Source organism: Neofelis nebulosa, chromosome 1 (assembly GCF_028018385.1).
Source record: "Neofelis nebulosa isolate mNeoNeb1 chromosome 1, mNeoNeb1.pri, whole genome shotgun sequence".
Lineage (NCBI taxonomy): Eukaryota > Metazoa > Chordata > Mammalia > Carnivora > Felidae > Neofelis > Neofelis nebulosa.
The window spans coordinates 149,508,752-149,530,261 of record NC_080782.1 but is presented as its reverse complement, the minus strand read 5'-3'; the positions used below and the strand labels follow the sequence as shown (position 1 = coordinate 149,530,261).

The 21,510-nt window shown below is 49.3% G+C and overlaps 1 protein-coding gene across 1 annotated transcript in view; it reads left to right on the top strand.

Moving 5' to 3' along the window:
* The window catches only part of ADAMTS2 (ADAM metallopeptidase with thrombospondin type 1 motif 2), a 245,498-nt gene that overhangs the window by 67,354 nt on the left and 156,634 nt on the right, over window positions 1-21,510 (top strand). The window contains exon 3 of the mRNA XM_058739385.1: window positions 12,299-12,458. Coding sequence (XP_058595368.1) covers window positions 12,299-12,458 — 160 coding nt within the window. The remainder of the gene's footprint in view (window positions 1-12,298; window positions 12,459-21,510) is intronic.

The window sequence follows — 21,510 nt, the reverse complement described above, 5'->3', positions numbered from 1 at the left end:
CTGGGTGGCACAGTCAGTTAAGTGTCTGACTCTTTGTCTCGGCTCAAGTCATGATGTCACAGTTCGTGAGTTCAAGCTCTGCATCAGGCTTTGTGCTAATGGCATGGAGCCTGCTTGGAATTCTGTCTCTCCTTCTCTCTGCTTTGTTACCACTTTTGTGTGCTCGTGCTCTCTCTCTCAAGATGAATAAGTAAACTTAAAAAAATTTTAAAAACCACAAAATTCAAAGTAACAGAGGATATCTGTTAAGTCTTTGGATTCTTATAATTTTTTTTAACGCCTAATGTCTATTTCTAGTGACTACTTCATCATAAACCAAATAGCAAAGGAACAGCCATAGAAGAAGGAAGGGGTAGGACAGGCATCTTCTAATTCACCAGGTTCTGAGGACCAGCCAGTGGATTTGATGGCTGAAGCGCTACCAGGTTCCAGGCCACTGCAGTAGAGCCCTCCCTGTGATCCTCCCTCCTGGCTAGGTTGTGCAGACGGTCACGGAGTTCAAGAACAGAGTGGGTTTGGGGCAAGAGCCAGTGTCGGGGGGCCAGCCCTGCGAAGGGACACCAAGCTGGACAGACACAAGTGGGATCTTGATGGAGTGCCCTTCAGGGACTTCTTTAATATTTATTAAGTCTGGAGAGGAAACAGATTCTTATTAATGAAAATTACATGTAGAAACAGATACATGTGCCCCTGGCAGCAGGAAAATCAAAGTCCTGGGGGGAAAAAAACTCAGCAAAACGTAGCCCACGTTCTGTACCTTGTTCTCTTGTCAATTTTCTTTTGCAGGTTTCTAGACAGATCATTCCTGGGATGCATACTAAGATGCTTGAAATTTAGGCAATAAAAGAAACCCCACTTTCTTTCTGAAGAGCCCCCACCAAGCGTGTCCCAGCCAGTGGTGGGGAGGAGTGACCAAATGTTGGTCTCGGGTGGCCATCCACTGGTCCTGGGGTGGCAGTGCTGGTCTTGAGGTGGGCAGCCTGCAGTCTCAGGGTGACCAGATACTGGTCTGGGGGTGGTCATCCATTGGTCTCACGTGGTCAGCCTCTGGATTCTGTGGGATTATGCGCTGATCTTGGGGCAGGTGTCTGCCTGCTCCATTTGTGAGCACTGTCAGTTAGAAGTCTCTGGTTTCACGAGGAAACCTGAGTAACCTGGCATCATGCTTCAGGTTTATCTCAGTGTGCTCTGTGCCCTTGAGATGGGTCCTTGGGAGGGTTCCTGCCAGGCAGCTGGGCGAGCTTGGGCCCTGGTCTCCTGACTGTGGCTCAGGACAGCATCAGATTCAGTGCCCTTGGGTCAGCCCAGCAGGAGGCCAGCCAGGGAGGAGAGCCTGACCTTGGCATGTAGGGAGACCCTTAACTCTTCTGAAATCTTTTAGGCCAGAGAGGGCCGCTCCTCACCAGGTTGGGTTGTCACATTGGGTCCCTCTAGAATGACCCCAGGGCCATCAAGCTGTGGCATAGATGGCTCCTAGTCTGGGGTGCAAGAGTCCCTCCAGAAGAGGGGGTTGCCTTGCTGTTTGCTGGTGTCTTATTGTCTTGCCCCCTAATTGCCACAATAGGTCTGGTTTGGCCCAGGGTCCCACCTGGGAGATGCTCCCTCCACCTGGGGTCGGGGTCTGATTCCTAGACCCTATGTGTTCCCAGCAGGCTTTCCCACCCCTGGGTTTTAGTTCTCTCATTTGCAAAGCAAGCAGGTGGATGACATCAGTTGGGTTGCAGAGCACTATCAGCCTGTGCTCCAGTTCTGTGTCCCAGGCTGTATCTGCTCCTGCAGCAACCATGTGATGGGGAAGGATGATCAACTCTGTTTACAGGCAATTCATTGGAGGCTCAGGGAGCCTTAGCACCTTGGCTGAGGTCACCTGGTCAGGAAGAAACAGAGCTGGGAACCCAGAACGCTGACTCTGGACTGCGTGGCTAGTTCCCATGTGTACTTGAATGGGTTCTTTGATAAGATGGGTTTGAGACACCAGTCTGCCCCCAAACCACAAATGTGGGAGATGTCAGTGGCACTGTGGAGGAAGGAACTCTTGCTGTTGTCCACAGTCACCCACAAGGCAGTTGGAAGGGGATGGCCCATGATGTCCCCGCCTTTCCTGTGTCTCAGAGGACATGCCCCACTGTTGTGGGGTCATTTACTCACTCATCCTCAAGCATTTGCTCACTCCCTGCTTGGCCTGATGGGACCCTGGGACCCGGGCATGAGTCAGAGTGTAGGGCCTGCAGAGTTCTCACAGGCTTGTCCTCCCCTCACTCCTCCCACAGACTGGTGACCTTGGCACCCTGGTCTTGGCCCCCATAGCTCTGGCTCCTACCCTTCCTTTGCATCTTAGACCCCTTCCCCAGAATACCGAGATGCTGCAAACCCACGTTTTTGGGGGGGGCTGCCGTGCCTGCTTCTCTCCAATCCTGTGCCCTTCAGAGAATGGCCACCCCCTTCATCCCACTGCCCACTGGGACCCTGTATTCATTTTCTGCAGCTGATGTAACAAATTACTGAGAACAAGAGAAACTTATTCTCTCACAGGTCTGGAGGCCAAGGTCAGGGTGTTGGCAGGGCCACATTCTCCCTGGAGGCTGAAGAGGAGAATGCGAGGGGACTCCTGGCCAGTGCCAGCTACGCTGGTGTGTTAGATGGGCAGCCGGAAATGCCAGCTTTTCTGATGTTTTGAGAGAATTTGAAAATCTGGTCATTTATGTGAAATCCTCTGATTCTTAAGTTGGAGCAACTAATTTAAGCTTTTAAGAAGCTCAAAGTGAGGTCACCAAGTTGGCAGAGTAGGGGATTCAGCCTCCATCCCCCAAAGAAGATGAATAATTAGGCAACTATCCACCAACAAAAACATCTCCAGGAAAACTCAGGAGTCCACTTAAACTTCGGCAACACAGTAGAACAAAAACCCTGAGAAAAATGGCACGAGAAGAAAAGGAAGGCAGCTTCATTTTGTCTGTATCACCCCGTCCCCCAGGCTAGCGCTGCTCTGTGCCAAGAGGGAACTTCCCCAGCATGAGCTTCCCACACCGGGAAAGGGAGAGTGGGGTGTGCGACCAGCTTCCCTAGCCTCTCAGTGAACAAAGGACCCACTCTGTGTCACCCCATCCAGAAACCAGTGAAGCTGAGAGGTATAGAGATGGCTAGGAACAAAGAAGAAGGACAAGAATTACCAGCATTAGGGATGACCATGGTTCCCCGTGGTCCACTCCACAGGGGACCCCAGCAGTTTTCACTGCTGAAGAAACCGATGGTCAGCACGGCTGCTATGGACCCCTGCAGATTTTTTAAATTGATTTTTTAAAAAGTTTGTTTTTGAGAGAGAGAGAGAGAGAGAGAGAGAGAGAGAGAGAGAGAAGGGGAAGGGCAGAGAGAAAGGGGGAGAGAGAATCCCAAGCAGGCTCCATGCTGTCAACGTGGAGCCCAGCGCCAGGGCTCGATCCCACAAACTGTGAGATCACGACCTGAGCCAAAATCAAGAGTCAGATGCTTAACCAACTGAGCCACCCAGGTGCCTCTAGAGCCCTGCAGATTTTACCACTGAGTTTTCATCCCACATGCTTTCACGCTTACAGACACTAGCTGCTTGAGTCCCTCCTGCTCCCTCTTCCCACACCCTCCCCCCAAGCCTGGGATCTGCATCAGCAGCCTTCCCTGGCCTCTGTGGCTGCACGAGTGCAGAACACCAGCCTAGACTCCTGTGGCTGACCCCCACTGCTGTGTATACACAGGGCTAACCCCTTCAGCTGTACACATGCATACTGCTGACCTGACTCTTGTCACCAACCTCCACTGCCATGTGTGTGCCTGTGGTGAGACCCTGCCACTATGGGAGTGCACAGTGACAGCTAGGTCACTGGTAACTGTTAGTGTGTCTGTGGTTGGCTTTGGTTCTTACTGCTGGTCCTGGCTCTTGTCACAAGTATATATGAAACAAGACCCTGCCACTCGACAGGCACCTGCAGCTGATCCCCATAGCTGAGTGTGTGCATACCACCAGGTCTGGCCACTACCACTGCCTGCCCTGATCCCTAGCCACTAGACCTGAAGGCGCCACTGAAGACCCCAAGAGTGCTTGTAGCCACTGAAGACCCCCATAGTGCTTTCCAGGGACCATGAACTTGTCAATGTTGTGGATTCTAGCATCCTAAGCCAATGAAACATCATGTCTTCCCTACCCACCCTGCCTCCCCCCTGGACCCAGAACCACCACACACCCCCTGCAGTTGGTGCCCTGCTTTTGCCCACCAGATCTGGGGGCCAGATGTCAACAACATGACCCAGTGTGCTCCCACCTGCAGATGAAGGTCTTCCCTTACTGAAGTCAGCTTATAAAGTCTGGAAATGCACAGAAACCTATGCAAGGCTACAGGGATTATGAGGAATCAGAGAAATGAGGCCCCATCAAAAGAACACAGTAAACTTCCAGCAACTGATCTGAAAGAAACGGAGATACATGAATTGTCTGATAAAGAATTCAAAATAATCATTCTAAGTTTCCTCAGAGAGCTTAAGAGAGCTAGGAAAACAACACAAGAACAAAATGAAAAGTTTAACAAAGAGAAAACATAAAAAAGAACCAAACAGAAATATTGGGGTTTAAAAACAGAGTGATTGGAGTGCAGAATTCAATAGAGAGTGTCAACATCAGATTGGACCACGTAGAAGAGACAGTGAGGTAGAAGGCAGATCATGTGAAATTATCCAGTCAGAGGAGCGAGAGTATGAAAAGGAATGGAGGAAGGCCATAGAGCTTATGGGTCACTAGTAAGAGACACAATCTATGCATTATTGGAGTTCCAGAAAGAGAAGACAGGGAGAAAGGGGCAGAGAGTTTATTTAAAGAAATACTGGCTGAGAGCTTCCTAAACCCGGGGAGAGATTTGGAATCCAAGTTCATGAAAATCACCCCCAAATTTCTATCTAGAAAGATCTTCTCCAAGACACATTATAGTAAACCATCTAAAGTCAAAGACAAAGAGATCCTTTCAAATGCAGCAAGAGAAAAAATTTCTCTCTTACCAGAGACCCCCCACCCCATAAAGCTCTCAGTGGATTTCTCAGCAGATACCTTGCTGGCCAGAAAAGATGGGGAGGATATATTCAAGGTGCTGAAAAAAAAAAAAAAGAAAAACTATCAACAAAAAATACTTTATCTTGACAAGTTGTCCTTCAGAAATGAAGACATGATAAAGACTTTACCAACCAAACAAAAGCTGAGGAAAGCTCATCACATTAGACCTACTTTACAAGAAATACTGAGGGGTGCCTGGATGGCTCAGTGGTTAAGCATCTGACTCTTGATTTTGGCTCAGGTCATGATCTCATCATTGTGAGTGAGATTGAGCCCTGTGTCTGCACTGTCAGCAAAAAGCCTGCTTGGGATTCTCTCTCCCCCTCACCTGCGCATCCACATGTACATGTGCATGCACATACTCTCTCTCTCTCACTCTCAAATAAATAAACATTAAAAAAATAAATGCTGAAAGGAGTTCTTCAAGCTGAAACAAAAGGGTGCTAATTAGTAACATAAGAACATGTGAAAAAATATAACACCCCCGTAAAGTATATAATCAAATTCAGAATACTTTAATACTGTAATATGGTCTAATATAAAGGTTAAAGAATGCAAGTATTAAAAATAGCTATAGCTATAATAATTTGTCAATGAATACATGGTATGAAGAGATGTAAATTGTGACATCAGAAACATAAAATGTGGGAGTGGAAAATAAAAGGGAGAGTTTTTGTGTTCAATTGAAATTAAGTTGTTATCCTTGTCTGAGGAAATCCTCAGCATCTTAGAGACTGGAAAGTGTAAGTGCTTTTTGGTGAATGCAGTAACCTAACTTCTTCCCAGCCTGCTGTCTTGGACCTGAGGTGCAGCCTCCAGCCCTGCCATCCCTCCTGCAGACTGGATCCCCCTACAGCCATTTCTGTTCTAATGGAGTGTTGTACAGCCTTTAGTCCATGGGAAATTTTTGTAGTAAGAAACCAAGGACCTGTTTTCCATCCGACATGTGTGAATGCCTTACACCCCTTTATTCTACATTAAGTCCTAGTTCAGGTTCTTTGAGAATGAGCAGGGAAAGGGCAGAGAATCCCAAGCGGACTCTGCTCTGGCAGGTCAGCCCAATGCAGAGGATCATTGAGTTGAAACTGAGAGTCCACATGCTTGACTGACTCAGCCACCCAGGCACCCTAGTCCTATTTTAGCCTTACATCTCCAAATGGTGAAACATTTCAATAAAATAACAATGATTTTGAAAAAAAAAAAGAAACTAAGATGTTATCAACATTTATTATATCTGTAAGATGAGTAAGCCTCAGAGTAACTGCAAAACAAAAACCTATGGGAGATGCACACGAGATAAAGAGAAGAGAATCAAAGTATACCACTGTAAAAAATCATCAACTCACAAAAGAAGACAGCAAGAGAGGGAGAAAGGAACAAAGGAACTATAAAACAGAAAACAATTAAGATGGCTTTGGTGAGTCTTTAACTATCAATAATTATTATTTTTTTATTTTTTTTTTGTTTATTTTTGGGACAGAGAGAGACATAGCATGAACGGGGGAGGGGCAGAGAGAGAGGGAGACACAGAATCGGAAACAGGCTCCAGGCTCCGAGCCATCAGCCCAGAGCCTGACGCGGGGCTCGAACTCACAGACCGCGAGATCGTGACCTGGCTGAAGTTGGACGCTTAACCGACTGCGCCACCCAGGCGCCCAATAATTACTTTAAATGTAAATGGGTTAAATTCTCCAATCAAAAGTCTTAGAGTGACTGAGTGGATTGAAAAAAAAAAGGAAGACCCAACTATATGCTGCCTACGAGAGACTTACTTCAGCTTTAAGGACACACTTAGCCTTAAAGTGGAGGGATGATAAAAGATATTCCATGAAAATGAAAACAGAACAGAGCAGGGGTAGCTATACTTATAATAGATAAAATAGAGTTAAGTCAAAAACTGTAACAAGAGAAAAAGAAGGTCATTATACAGTTGTAAAGTGGTCATCAAGAGAATATAAGAAGTATAAATGTATATATACACTCAACATCAGAGCACCTAAATGTAATAAATCAAATACTAATAGATCCGAAGGGAGAGAGAGACAACAATACAATAATAGTAGCCCCACTTTCAATAGTGGATAGATCATTCAGACAGAAAATCAATAAGGAAACATTGGACTTGAACCATACTTTAGACCAAATGGACTTAACATGTATACAGAACATTCCATCCAATAACAGCAGAATACACATTCTTCTTGAGTGCGCATGGAACAATCTCCAGGACAGATGACATGTTAGGGTAGAGAACAAATCTTAGCAAATGTAAATCATACCAAGTAACTTTTCTGATTACAGTGGTATGAAACTAGAAATCAACAACAGGAGGAAAACTGGAAAATTCACAAATATGCAGAAACTAAACAACACATTCTTGAACAACCAGTGGGTCAGAGAAGAAATCAAAAAGGAAATAAGGAAAGTATCTTGAAACAAACAAAAATGGAAACACAACATACCAGAAATTATGTGATACTGCAAAAGCAGTTCTAAGAAGGAAGTTTATTTTATTTTTGTTTTTTGTTTTTTGTTTTTTTTCAATATATGAAGTTTATTGTCAAATTGGTTTCCATACAACACCCAGTGCTCATCCCAAAAGGTGACCTCCTCAATACCCATCACCCACACTCCCCTCCCTCCCACCCCCCATCAACCCTCAGTTTGTTCTCAGTTTTTAAGAGTCTCTTATGCTTTGGTTCTCTTCCACTCTAACTTCTTTTTTTTTTCCTTAAAAAGGAAGTTTATAGTGATAAATACCTACAATAAAAAATATTTCAAATAAACAGCCTAACTTTACACCTCAAGGAACTTGGAAAAGAAAAACAAACTAAGCCCAGAGTTAGCTGAAGGAAGGAGATAACAAAGATAATTTCAGGACTAAAATAAGTAGAGAATAGAAAAACAATAAAAAGATGAACAAAACCAAATAAAGATGTAAATAAAATTTAAAAAGATATTATAACCAATATCACAGAAATATGAAGGATCGTAAGAGAAAACTATGAACAAGTATACAACAACAGATTAGACAACCTTGAAGAAGTGGATACATTCCTAGAATCATATAATCTACCAAGACTGAATCAGGAAGAAATAGAAAGTCTAAACAGACCAGTAATGAGAAGGAGATTGGACCCATAATCAAAAATATTTCCAAACAAAGAAAAGCCCCAGAGTAGATGATTTCACAACTAAATTCTACCAAACATTTCAAGATGAACTAATGCCAATCCTTCTCAAACTCTTCCAAAAAATTGTGGAGGAAAGAACACTCCCAAACTCATTTTATAATGCCCAAACCAGAAAAGGATGCTACAAGAAAAGAAAACTATAAGCCAATATCCCAGGTGAACATAGATGCAAAAATTCTCAACAAAATACTAGCAAACCAAATTCAATAGCACATTAAAAGGATCATGCATATTATCAGGTAGGATTTATCCCTGGGATGCAAGGTTGTTTCAACATATGCAAATCAATAAATGTGATACACCAGCTTAACAGAATGAAAAACAAAATTCATATGATCATTCCAATAGATGCAGAAGAAGCATTGGACAAAATTCAACTTCCTTTCATGATAAAACTCTCAACAAATTGGGTGTAGAAGGAACATAGCTCAACATAATAAAGGTTGTATGTGACAAACCCACAGCTATTATCATACTCAATAGTGAAATGTTAAATGCTTTCCTGCTAAGATAATGAACAAAACAGGGATGCCCACTCCCACCACTCCAGTTCAACTTAGTACTGGAACAATTTTTTTAAGCTTATTTATTATTTAGTAATCTCTATACCCAATGTGGGATTTGAACTCCTGACCTCAGGAACAAGAGTTGTATGCTCTTCTAACTGAACCAGCCAGGTGCCCCAGTAGTGAGACTTCTAACCAGAATAGTCAGGCAAGATAAAGAAATAAAAGGCATCCAAATAGGAAGGGAAGAAGTAAAATTGTCTATATTTTCTGGTTACATGATCTTATATACAGAAAATCCTAAAGACTCCATCAGAAAACTGTTAGAATTAATCAAATCGATTAAAGTTTCAGGATACAAAAATCAACATACAAAAATCAATTACATTTCTATATGAGAACAGTGAGCTATCTGACAAAGGAAGAAAACAATCTCATTTACAATCACTCTAAACACCCATCACATCACCCAAGGAAGTGAAAGATCTACACACACACACACACACACACACACACACACACACACACACAAGGATATTGATGAAAGAAACTGAAGAAGATACAAATAAATGGGAAGATATACTTTGTTCATGGATCAGAAGAGTTAATGATGTTAAAATGTCCATACTACACAGAGCCATGTCTAGATTCAATGGAATCTCTATCAAAATTCCAAATTCTAATAGAAAACCAATCCTAAAATTTATATGGAACCACCAAAGACCCCAAATAGCCAAACAAAAAATGGTGGAGGCATTATTCTGATTCCAAACTGCATTTCAAAGCTATAGTAATCAAAACAGTATGATACTGGCACATAGACAAATAGAACAGAATTGAGGGTCCAAAAATAATCCCACACATAACACAGTGAGTTTATATTTGGCCAAGGAGCCAAGAATACTCAATGGGGAAAGATAATCTCCTCAATAAATAGTGTTGGATAATAACATGCCAAAGAATGAAATTGGACCCCTGTCCTGCACCACTCACAAAAATTAACTCGAAATCGATTAAAGACTTCAACGTAAAATCATAAAACTTGAAGAAAATATAGGAAAAAACTTCTTGACATTGGTCTTGGCAATGATTTTTTGGATATGACACCAACAGTATAAACAACAAAACCAAAAATCAGTAAGTGGGACTACATCAAACTAAAAAGCTTTTCCACAGCAAAGGAAACCATCAACAAAATGAAAAGCCAACCTGTGGAATAAGAGAAAATATTGCAAGGCAGCATGTATCAGATAAGAGGTTAATATCCAAAATACATACAGAAGTTATACAACTCAAAGCAGAAAAAAAATCTGATTTAAAAAATAGACAAAGGGCTTGCATTAGACATTTTTTTCACAAAAGACATACAGATGGTCAATAAATACATAAAAGGTGCTCAACCTCAGGGAAATGCAAATCAAAGCCAACCATGTCGCATAACATCTGTAAGAGTGGTTATCAAACATGTGAAATAACAAGTATTGGTGAGGATGTGGAGACAGGGAGCCCTTCTGCACTGTGGGTAGGAATGTGAGCTGGTTCTGTCACTATGTCACTATGGAGATTCCTCAAAAAATTACAAATAGAACTACTGTATGATCTAGAAGTCCCACTTGTGTGTATGTATATAGAGGAAATGCCAACAGAATATTGAAGTGATATCTGCACTCCCATATCCATTGTGTCATTATTCATGATAGGCAAGAAAGCAACCTAAATGTCCATCTGTAGATGACAGGTTGATAAACGTGGTTTGTATATACAATGGAATATTATTCAGCCTTTATAAAGAAGGATATCCTGCTGTTTGTGACAACATGGATGAAACTGGATACTATGCTAAGTGAAATAAGCTAGACACAGAAAGACAAATGTAATCTAAAATATTCAAACTTGGGGCACCTGGGGTGGCTCAGTCAGTTGGGCATCTGACTCTTGATTTCAGCTCAGGTCATGATTTCATGGTTCATGAGATTAAGCCCTGTGTCAGGTTCTATGCTGACAGTGTGGAGCCTGCTTCAGATTCTCTCTCTCCCTCTGCCTCTCCCCTGCTCATGGTTGCTCTCAAAATAAATAAACTTAAAAAAAAGTAAAATAAAACACTCAGACTTATAGCAGTGGAGTAGAATGGTGGTTGCCAGAGGCTGAGGGGAGGGGAAAATGGGAGGTGATGGTACGAAATTTTAGTTATGCAAATTAAGTTTTGGAGATCTATTATATAGCACAGTGCCTGTAGCTAACAATATTCTATCATATACTTACAATTTGCTAAGAGGGTCAAATATCATATGAAGTGTTCTTACCATGAGAAAATGATAATAATAAAGGGGGTGGGAAGATAACTTGAAGGTGATGGATATGTTTATGCCCTTGATGGTGGTGGTTTCATGAGTGATACTTATTCCCAAACTCATTGAGTTGTATACATTAACTGTACACATCTTTTTACATGCCAATCATATTTCAGTAAAATGGTTTTTAAAAACCCACCCAGAACCTTGAATGGGTCATAAATGTGTGATCTAAAGGAAATGTATCTGCAGGTTGACACAGTGGGGCCCCCCAGTGTGAGACCACCAGTTTATGGATAATAGATTGAAAATCAAAAGCATGGAAGTTGGACAGATGGCCAAAGGGAGGGTAGGGCCCTGTGCCTGCAGTTGGGGGATCTGAACGAGGTGCTGAAGGAAGAAGGGGAGTTTGCCAGATGGCCAAGGTGAGAAGGTCTAGCTGTGAGTGCTGAATTGGAAGGAGGGGCTGTCCTGGCCACTGGTGTGAGGTGTGCGAGTTAGGGACTGGGGGTGGGGGTGGGGGGCAGTGGGAAGCTGAGAGTTTTGGATGCCACAGTACAGAGCAGCCTGAATCCTGACAGGGACAGGGGTCCAGGAACGGCTTTCCAGCACGGGGAGGGGGGAGGCGGCTACAGCCGGTCTTGGGGGAGACAGCAGTCCAGTTGCTGTGGAGTCTGGGCCGGTGACTGATGTAGGTATAGGTAGGGGTAGACGGTGGGGGATGGGGACCGTGGCTGGCCTCAGAGCTGCATGCTGTGTCCGTGGCGTGCACTGTGGTCAGCGTGTGTTTCACAAGGGAAGCTGGAATAGTCCAGTTTTGAGACCCGAAATCTCATCATTTTGAGGGTCGGGTTCAGAACTTTTGAAAATACTGTTTTGGTCTAGCTGGCCATGTCTGCGGCAGATGTAGTCCCCAGTTGACAGTTTTGGCCTTTGTCTTGGATTTTAGGCTTCTGGGGGGAGGGCGTGGGGGCGACTCAGACTCATGCAGACTCACCACGCTCCAGGGCTCTGGCCTCAGTGACTAGAAGTGGAGGCTCTGGGCAGATGAGACTTCTGGGGTCACGTGTGTGTGCCCCCACCCCGGCCTGGGGTTCAAGCCTGACACCTAGCTGGGGTGCTGGGCAGGGTCCCTCTGGTCCTATCAGTCTGGTGGGAGGTTCTTCCCTCTAGGACCCTTCCTTGGTCTGTCTGCTGTGCTCTGGGAATTTGAACCATTTCATTTTTGCCCCACAGGCTGGCCTGATCCGTATGGAAGAGGAGGAGTTCTTCATCGAGCCCTTGGAGAAGGGGCTGGCAGCTGAGGAGGCTGAGCAGGGCCGTGTGCATGTGGTGTATCGCCGGCCACCCACTCCCAGATCCCCTCCTCTGGGGGGGCCACAGGCCCTGGACACAGGTAAGGCTGCTTGGTAAGCCCTGGTTGTGTCCCCGGGGACCCAGGCACCCCTTCTGCAGGCCAGGTCCCAGGCTGAGCGTGAGCTCTGCTCTCACTGACCACATGGCATGGTGGGAGTACTGGGGTGCTGGGCGGGGGACTCTGCTGTGGCTGCACATGGGCCACAACCAGCAAGTGTCAGGGAGCCGGGGAAGCACAGACTAGGCCTGCACTTGGGCCCGAGTTCGGTGCCCATGTCTGAGCCTGTTTCTCTGAAGAAGATATCTGCTGGCCCCAGACAGCCTCTCCTTCCTTCTGTGTGGTCCACTTTCCCTGCAATGATGATTGACTGCCCCTTCCAGGCCACTCCCAGAGAAGGGTCCTGAGCTCTCTTCAGGCCCCATTTGGACCTTGCTTCCTCTGGGAGACAGCCAGATGCCGCGAGGGGAGGGGAGGGCAGGACGAAGACCCCAGAAGTGCTCCTAGCAGCTTCGGCAGCCTGTACACAGACTCAGATCTTTTTTTTTTTTTTTCTTTCTTTTTCAACTTAGAACCAAGGTGCTCTCTGGGCCCAGGAGCATGGAAGGAGCTTCTGGATGGGCATGGTGACAGCTGCTGGCTGTAGCCCCTCAGACCCTTCAAGGAGTCTTGGCCTACCTCCAGCCCAAACCTCCCCTCTCTTCTTGGGATCTTGGGTGCTGGGTTGCAGCAAGGCCAGGTTGGGGTCTGACCATGGTCCTAGCAGGCCTCGTGGTCCTCAGGGCCCCAGGGACCAGATAAGGCTGCCTTGCCTGTGCCTAGGCTAGGCTCAGCCCCCAGCCTCTGGTCCTGATGGACCCCTGGCTGCAGATGGTCAGGGCAGCTGGGCCTTAGGTCAGGCTCATCTGCATGTGTACAGAGAGCCCCGAAGGCCCCGCTGGGCCAGCCCAGCTATGCTGTGATTTGCCGAGACACTCCCATCACCCGAAGCCGCCCGGGCTCATTTATTTCAGGTCTCTCTGACTGCCCAGCTTGACAGATAAATTGGGTGCAGGCTGGCAGGGCACCATTCTAATTTCAAGGAGTGGCAACAGATACCTTTGCAAAGCAATTGTTCCGTCAGGAAGCTCAGCGCTCTCTGGAGCTGATCAATACTTTGGGCAGACCCTTTTTCCCAGGTGATGAATTGCTGTCTGCCAGGCCTTCTTCAGGCTCAGTCTTCCTGCCTCTTTCCTACCCATGGGCTTCTCCACAGGGGGAGGAATGGAGAATGACTCCAGAGTGTGAGCATAAGAGTGAAAATAGGGCAGGCGAAATGCCCCGGACCAGGGATAAGGGACTATACTGGCCAGCTGTCCTTGGGCAAGTTTGGGCCTCTCTCTGTCCAGTGGGATCAGAAGGGCCTGTTTCTCAGAGAGCTGAGGGCTTTTGGCTTGATGCTTCTGGGCTCTACTCAGTCTAGGTGAGGTAGAGCCTGCAAAGAGGGGCTGTCAGGTGCTCTGGGCTCGCTCCAATTCCAGATTCCATGTGGTACCTATCTCCTGAATGTGGCATCCTTCCCCCTTGGCCTTGCTGGCTTTGCCTTATTTTCTGGGCTTCTGTTGGTCTTTTGGTACCTTCTGTTAAATCCATCCTCCCTTCCTGCCACCTATTGTTAGAACTTAGGATGCAGGAAAGGAATTTCAAACTACAAACAAACCTAGAAACCAGTGGCCTTAGAAGATGCTGGGAAAAGCTGGCTTCATGGGTTGGAGGTTGAGATTGTGCTAGAAAGTGGTGGGGTGTGGTGAAGGTATTCCAGCCTGGACCTTAGACCTCAGGCCTGGGCTTTGGGCGTGTAGGCTCCAGGCTGTGGGGCTGTGGGTGGTTGGTCCAGGCCACAGGCCCAGGGTCTGGGGCCAAGTCCCCTTTCAGTCACGTCCATGCCCAGTGTCAGCATGACCCTGTGTGGGTGACTTGGTCCACCCACACAGTGAGAGTACATTTCTCACCGGATGTGCCTGATTGTTCCCACTCACTCAGGACTGAGGCGCACTCACTGACTGGAGGGGGTCCAGACGCAAGTTATGCTGGGGCTGGGCCGAGGGCCCACGGTGAACTTAGACAGTCCAGCTTTCCATTAGCCTGGGCCTTGTCCAGGCCCATAGTGTGTGTGTGCGCGCGTGTGTGTAAGCCAGGGGATCCTTTCTTCTAGTGAATTCTGATGGGGACTCTGATATATCAGTGTGGCTGTGGCTGAAACAAGCAGGAGGTGCTGACTTGAGGCTTCCCCCCCACCTCCCCACCCTCTCCCAAGGCAACTTCCGGAAGCAGGTTTGAAGCTCCCATGATGGGCCATGGATATGAGAGGTTCTCTGGGGAAGGGAAAATATCTGTTGTGGGTCTTCCAGTCTCGGGGGGGTGGGGAGGTGGTGGTGGCATCTGACTGGGTGTGGGGTTGGGGGTAGGGGTGCCTATTGGGGGTGGGTAGGTGTGTCCCACACAGCCCTTCCCGGGTGCTGAGACACACTGTCCTGTTTTCTCTGAGCACCTAACAGCCTTCCTGGGGTGCTCTCAGGAGGTCACCCAGCCTCAGAGAATTGTTATCACGAATAGTCTCCATCATCTGAGGTCAGTTGCTGGGCTGCAGACTACCCAGGGAAGATGGATGGAAAGTGAAGGTGTTCACGTGTCTTGCCAGACTCAGGCCAGGGTCTGGCATGTGCTCAGAGCAGCTTAGCATATAATAGTGTTGCCCTTAGGCCCTGGAAGAAGGTATTAGGGTGAACAAAGGCTTGAGAGAGAGGAGGGGGGACCTTTTCTCTCCTGATGGCCTTACATACGTTGCAGAAGTGTTTCTGCTCAGCCCTGCTGGACCCAGGAACCCAGAAGGGGCAGGAGGGCAGAGCTGAGGCCAGGGGGCCAGGGCGGCCTTTTGGGGACAGGTGGCGGAGGCATTTCCAGGCCTCCTCTGTGCCAGGCCTCACTCGGGTGCACCTGGCCTCATTCTCTGTCCCTGCCCTGAGCCAGCCCTGTGTCTGGGAGAGTATGTTGCTGGGGGGCTATATAACATCAGCCTTTTTGGTTTTTGTGTGCCTGTACGGGTGTGTGCATGCACTTTTGCACTTAGGCACATACGTGGATGGGGTCCTACTCTGAGTTCCGGGCCTACGCCTGAGCCCTGCCCTGACTGCCATCTGTCAACTCTGTCTGTGGCTGTGGAGGGGGAGCCAGGGCCAGCGGGTGTGGGAAGAGGAGCCCCAGTCTGGGCCGGAAGCCCTGCCTAGTACTTGAGCCGGTGACCCTGGCACGTCACTCCCTCCTACTCTCTGGCTACCGCGACATACTGCCGCCAACTGGGTCGCTTAAAACAGCTGCAGTGCGTTATCCTCTCCCAGTTCTGGAAGGCGCAAGTCCGACAGGAGTATCATGTCTGGGCAGAAACCAAGTGTCGGCAGGGCCATGCTCCTTCTGGAGGCTGCGGGGCGATCTGTTCCTGGTCTCTTCCAGCTTCTGGTGGCTGCTGGGGTCCCTTGGCTTGTGGCCACATCACTCCAGTCTCTGCCTCTTGGTCACACTGCCTCTTCCCCTTCTGTGTGTGTGTTTAGTCTCCCTCTGCCTCCCTCTGGTAAGAGTGCATGTGATTGCATTAAGGGGCCCATCCAGATGATCCAGAAGGGTCTCCCCCCCATCTCAAGGTCTGTCATCTAATCACATCTGCAAAGTCCCTTTTTTGTCATATAAGGTAACATTCACAGGTCCTAGGAATCTTGGGGGCCACCAGTCAGCTTACAGAGGAAGTGAACCAGCCCTGTCGTGCAGGGCCATCTGTGCAGTGAATGGGATGCCCATCCTTAGAGGAGCAGGCACCCCTCACTTCTTCTTGGGGCACAGTACTCAGGCACAGCTCAGGCAGGGCCATTTCCCTCTGCCTCCGCCAGACTGTGGGGCCTGGAGAAGCTGGGCCGTTCTGTGGCCAGGCTGGCCCCAACACCACATGCACAAAGCTGGCCTTGCCACTGACACTAAGAGCCTGGTTGTCTGTGGGAGACTGAAGATCCCCACAAGGTGGGAGAGATCCCTGGGTCATGAGCTGGGCATGTGGTCTCTCCGTCGGGCACATGGTGCCATTAGCAGAAAGCCCTGCCATCCCAAGACACAAGGCCAGCAGGACCCAGTGGACAGTGTCAGTGAGGACAGTGGCAGAGGGTAAGAAAAACAGCAACACCCATCCTTGGCCTGACTTTCATTTCCCTCCTTTTGATATAAATGATCGACACAGGGGTGCCTGGGTGGCTCAGTCAGTTAAGTGTCCAACTTGGGCTCAGGTCATGATCTCATAGTTCACGGGTTTGAGCCCCGCGTCAGGCTCTGTGCTGACAGCTTGGAGCCTGGAACCTGCTTCCTATTTTGTGTCTCCCTCTGTCTCTGCCCCTCCCCTGCTCACACTCTGTCTCTCTCTGAAAAATAAACATGAAATAAGTTAAAAAAAAAAAAAACAAGCAATGACTGACACAGAGAATGTGTCTCTACTAAAAGGCAAACAGTAGCGTGAATGTGGTGGCATGTGATATCCAGCCGTGGCCTCGTCGTGGGCACAGAGCTGACCGGAGACCTCGTCCACAGGGGCAGCCCCTGCTTAGCTTGCCTGAGCATGACCTGGTGGAAGTGTGGCCCTGGGACAGTGCCTCTCTTGACCTCTTACTGTCAAGAGACTCCAGACATCAGAACTTTCATGTGAACTCTCATGATTTAAAAATATTGCTTCAAATTTCTAAAAAGCTCCGTATGAGCCAAATAGGACATGGCCTCCATTGGCCACCTGTGCTTATGAGATGCAGAGAGGGAAGTGTCCTCTGTGCTTCTTTGGGGTTGCTCTGCTAGGCCCCCTGCAGTCCCGGCACATGCCCTCAGGATGGAGGAGGGGCTTCATGCCCCTGCTAGGTGGGTGGTCTCTGTCCCACAGAACTGCCCATGGGCCACTGTGTCCTCCTGCCTGCTTTGCTCTAAGTCTTGGCTGAAGGAAGAGAAGTCAGACAGCTCAGTGCTCGTGACCTTGGCTGTTGCCTCCTCGGAAGCAGCCCGTGCCAAGCCTCTGCCCACTGCTGTCAGGCTGCGGCATCCTCCCTGGCGGGCAGAGGAGGCATGCCGCCCTCGGGAGCGTTCTGCCCTCCTGCTGCCAAGGAAAGCCAGCGAGAGAGCACGGACAGGGTGCTGGCACTGTGTGCTCCTCCTAGTGGCTCCTCCACGTGGCCAGCCTGCAATCTCCATCCAGTGGCCCACAGTGGTTCCTCTGCTGACCTGCTGCGTATCTTCATCCATCACAGGACATTGCCTTAAGCAAGGTAGGAGTTCCCCAGGCCTCTGAGGAGTAGGGAAGGGGCTGCCTCAAGAGTGAAGCTGGAGGTAGGAGTGCAGGGCCAGGAGCTGGGGGGCCAGGCTGATGCTATGAACTGGCAGGGTCTGCAGCCTGGAATGTTCCAGAGCATGGATGGCGTCCTGCAGGCAGTGGGAGGCCTCAGTAGGAAAGGAGTCTGAGATAGTTCTGTGTCACAGCCAGCCATCTGTGGTCCAGGTTGGAGGCAGGGAGTCCAGAGTGGGGTGCAATGGAGAGAGAGTGGAGTCCTGTCAGGACAGGCCATGGATGGGAGGTGGGCAAGGCTCCACTCAATAGTAGGTAGATGACCAGGCCAATCTCGGTGATGCAGTGAGTGTGAGGCATAAGGGAGAGGCTGAGGCTTGGAGGGGGTGTGGAGGGGGCCGCTAACTTGTTGGAGGCCAGATCGGGGAGGCTTTCCTCTCTGCGGTCTGTTTCCAGAGACACATTACCACAAGCTTGGTAGCTTAAAACAATACAGGTTTATTGTCTTAAAGTTGTGGAGGCCAAAAATCCAAAATAGATCTTAAGGGGCTAAAAATAAGGTGTCCATAAAGTTGGTTCCCTCTGGAGCATCAATGAGGAGAATCCCTTCCTAGCCTTTCCCAGCTTCTAGTGTCCACCGGCATCCCTTGGCTGGTGAGCACATCACTCTGGTCTCTGCTCCCTTGGTCACTGATTCCTCTTCTGTAGTCAGGTCTCCCTGACACTTGTGATTATATTTGTCTCATTGGGGTAATCCTACCCATTTCAGGAGCCTTAATGTGATTAAGTTAAGGGTAAGTTGAGTCCTGCTAACCATATAAGATAACACTTACAGGGTCTGTGGATTAGGCTGTGGACATTCTGGGGCCATGATTCAGCCTCCACGGTATCTAAATGTTAACGCCTGAGGTTCAGTCGGAGTGGGGAGAGAGGCCCTTGCCTGGCTTTGCACCCTGAACCCCAGGCCTGGCTGGTGTCTGGTGGCTTCTGTCTGTGTCCCCAACCTAGGTATCCCTGAGCCTCTTGCTGAAGCCCCATGGCTGGGTCTGGCCCTCATGGATGGAGACCTGGGGGCTCTCATACCAGACTTGGCTTCATGCCCTGCCCAGCCAGCTCAGAGTTGCAGCTGAAAGCCTAGGGGCCTCCGAGCTTGATTCCCAGGGACCCTCATCTTCCCCTCCTCATTCCACCCCCCAGGGCTGTATCTGCAGTTCAGGGACTAGAGGAAACCCAAGGCAGTTGGCCTGGCTCCTGGAGGCATGTTTCAGAGTTGAGCGCACCCTTGGCAGCGACCTCAGTGCTCCCGCTGCTCTGCGGCCAGCCCCCCTGGACGGCTGTAGGAGATGCCAGCGTGGTGATGTGGCCTCACGCCCAAGGGGTGGGCTGGGGTGGGTGCTGGGACAGCCGGGGCTGCACATTCTTGAGGCCTGGATATTTGTCTGGGGTCAAACTTGGAAGAGCGCCCCAGAGCTGTCGGCGAGCAGGGGCTGTGCTTGTTCCCCAGGCTCTACACACGGGGGCCCTGGCCAGTAGTGGGTTATGCAGTGGAGATTTGCTAGGTGTGGCCCTCGAGACACAGTGTGACTGGCACTCTGCCTGGGTGCCGCGGACAGCCCACGTGCTCAGCTGCTTTCCTCAGACATAAATTGAGCAGTCTCTGTGTCTCGGGCCTGCTCTCCTCCCTCCCTCCCTCCTCCTGAGTTTGCGTGGAATTTTGTCCAGGGGTGGAGCCAGCCAAGTGATCGTGGCCCAGGAGAGATCTGATCTTTGCCGGAGCACCATGAACAGATGATGAATGCAACTTGGAGATGGAGGCTTGGCCCTGGCCTGGGGGTGGCCCCAACTCAGGTGCAAGAGACAGTTCTCAGAGACAAGCCAGTGGTTCTCACAAGAGCCAGGCAGTTTGGTGTAGAAGTCGAGTGTATCCGCCTCATCTGTAAAATGGGTGCAATGGCACAGGGCGCATGGGACTTAAACAGCTTTGGCACGGCACCTGCTCCATCTTTGCTGTTACCCATTATTCCGATTCAGGCTATTTGCTCAGGCTCTGCGGGTCCTCTGCCCTCACTGCCCCTTCTCCGTGGCTCTCTCTTCCACAGACACAATCAATTGCTGCTCCTTCTTTTCTTCCTTTATATTTGTACTGCGAATGTCCCCCAGAGAGGTAACCACGCCTGGTTTCCAGATAACACGCTGCTGGGGAGTTGAAGCTGTGTCTGCTCCAGGCGCGTCTGGAGTTTAATTAGCAAGAGCAGTGTGTCTGGGTGCCGCGTTGGCCGTGGGCTCCACATGGCCTGCTCTTTGCGGGTTCCTCAGCACAGCAGACTGGGATGTTTCTGGGAGAGACGTGATGTCTCCAGGGGCAACTTAACACGTCTGTGGCGTTTGTGCTTTAGATGTGCCAGCCGGCCTGCCTGGGGTGGGAACAGCTGGGCCTGAGTCTCCATGGGGACCCTGGTGAGCCTCTCTGCACACCTCAGGTACCCCCATGGGATGACTGCGAAGGAGGCATGGGCTCCTGTGTGCTGTGTCCACACAACGAGGGGCAGAGGGCAGGGTCCTAGGACATGGACCTCTTGGGGACGTGGAGGGGCCCAATGGCAAGTGAGAAGTGCTGGGTCCTAGCATCTGGGAGATTGGGCTGCAGAGACAGCTCCAGGGGTGCCCAAATGGGACAGGAGGCCCTTCCCCAGAAGAAGAAACTGGGTTTGAACCCAGGGTCTGAACTCTGTGGATTTGTACAAGGTGGAGGCCCCTAATCCCAGGCCCTGTTTCCTCTCAGAAATCTCTGCAGGGCGGCAGACACTTCAGCTAGCTCCATGCCTGAAGTGTTTTCTAGAAAAATTTCCAATTTTCCTTGACCCATTTCTCTTTGAAATTAATATTAAGCAGCACTGTGCACTTGGCCCTGAAGGAACTCTGAGCTGCGAAAAGGTCACACGATTAGATGGAAATGTTGGTGTCTGGCTCTCTCCCCCTCTCACGCTCAGGCTCCCCTCTCTCCCTCTGTCTCCCCTCCTTTCTTGCACATGCACACTTGCTCACACATGTTTGGAATTTGGGCCAGCTTCTGGGGCTGGAGCTGGGGTGTCTCTCCCAGAGCTTCTGACTTGGCTCCCTCTGTCTGGACTGTCTTGGGGTGTGGGCTTCATCCCATGATGTGCAGCTAGAGCACCTCCTGGGGGGATGTCCAGGCAAAGTGAGGGGTACACCTGGGATGAGGTCAGGGCTCAGGTGAGGGGTTGCACAGGATTCGGGGCCAGGGCCAGGAGGGGGACCTGCACAAGGAGGTGGATGGCACCGACCTGGGTTGGGGATGGACCAACTCCCCAGGCACAGGGGGAGCAGTGGGAATGACAGTTGTACTCCTGAAATGACAGACTCCTGAGATGGGACACTGAGGCTTAGAAGGGGCACCTTTGTTCTCTCATTCATTCATTCATTCATTCACTCAAGACATTCTTACTGTGCACCCACCTTGTTTCTGGGCCTGGATTGGGTACTGGGGATATATCAGGGGATAAGCCAGAGGAAGTCCCTGCTCTTTCAGAGCTCACCAGCCCGCAGGGGACACACAGGGAGCAGAGGGGTAAATCAGCCAATGGAGTAAAATCCAGGAGTAGGGTAGTGTGAGAGAGGAGGGGTAAGGGAGGGAGCTACTTCAGGTGGGAGGCGAGGCAAACCTGGCTGGTGGGAAGGCCTGCCCCAGGAGGACTGCTCCAGACAGAGGGGACAGCAGGTGCAGAAGCACTG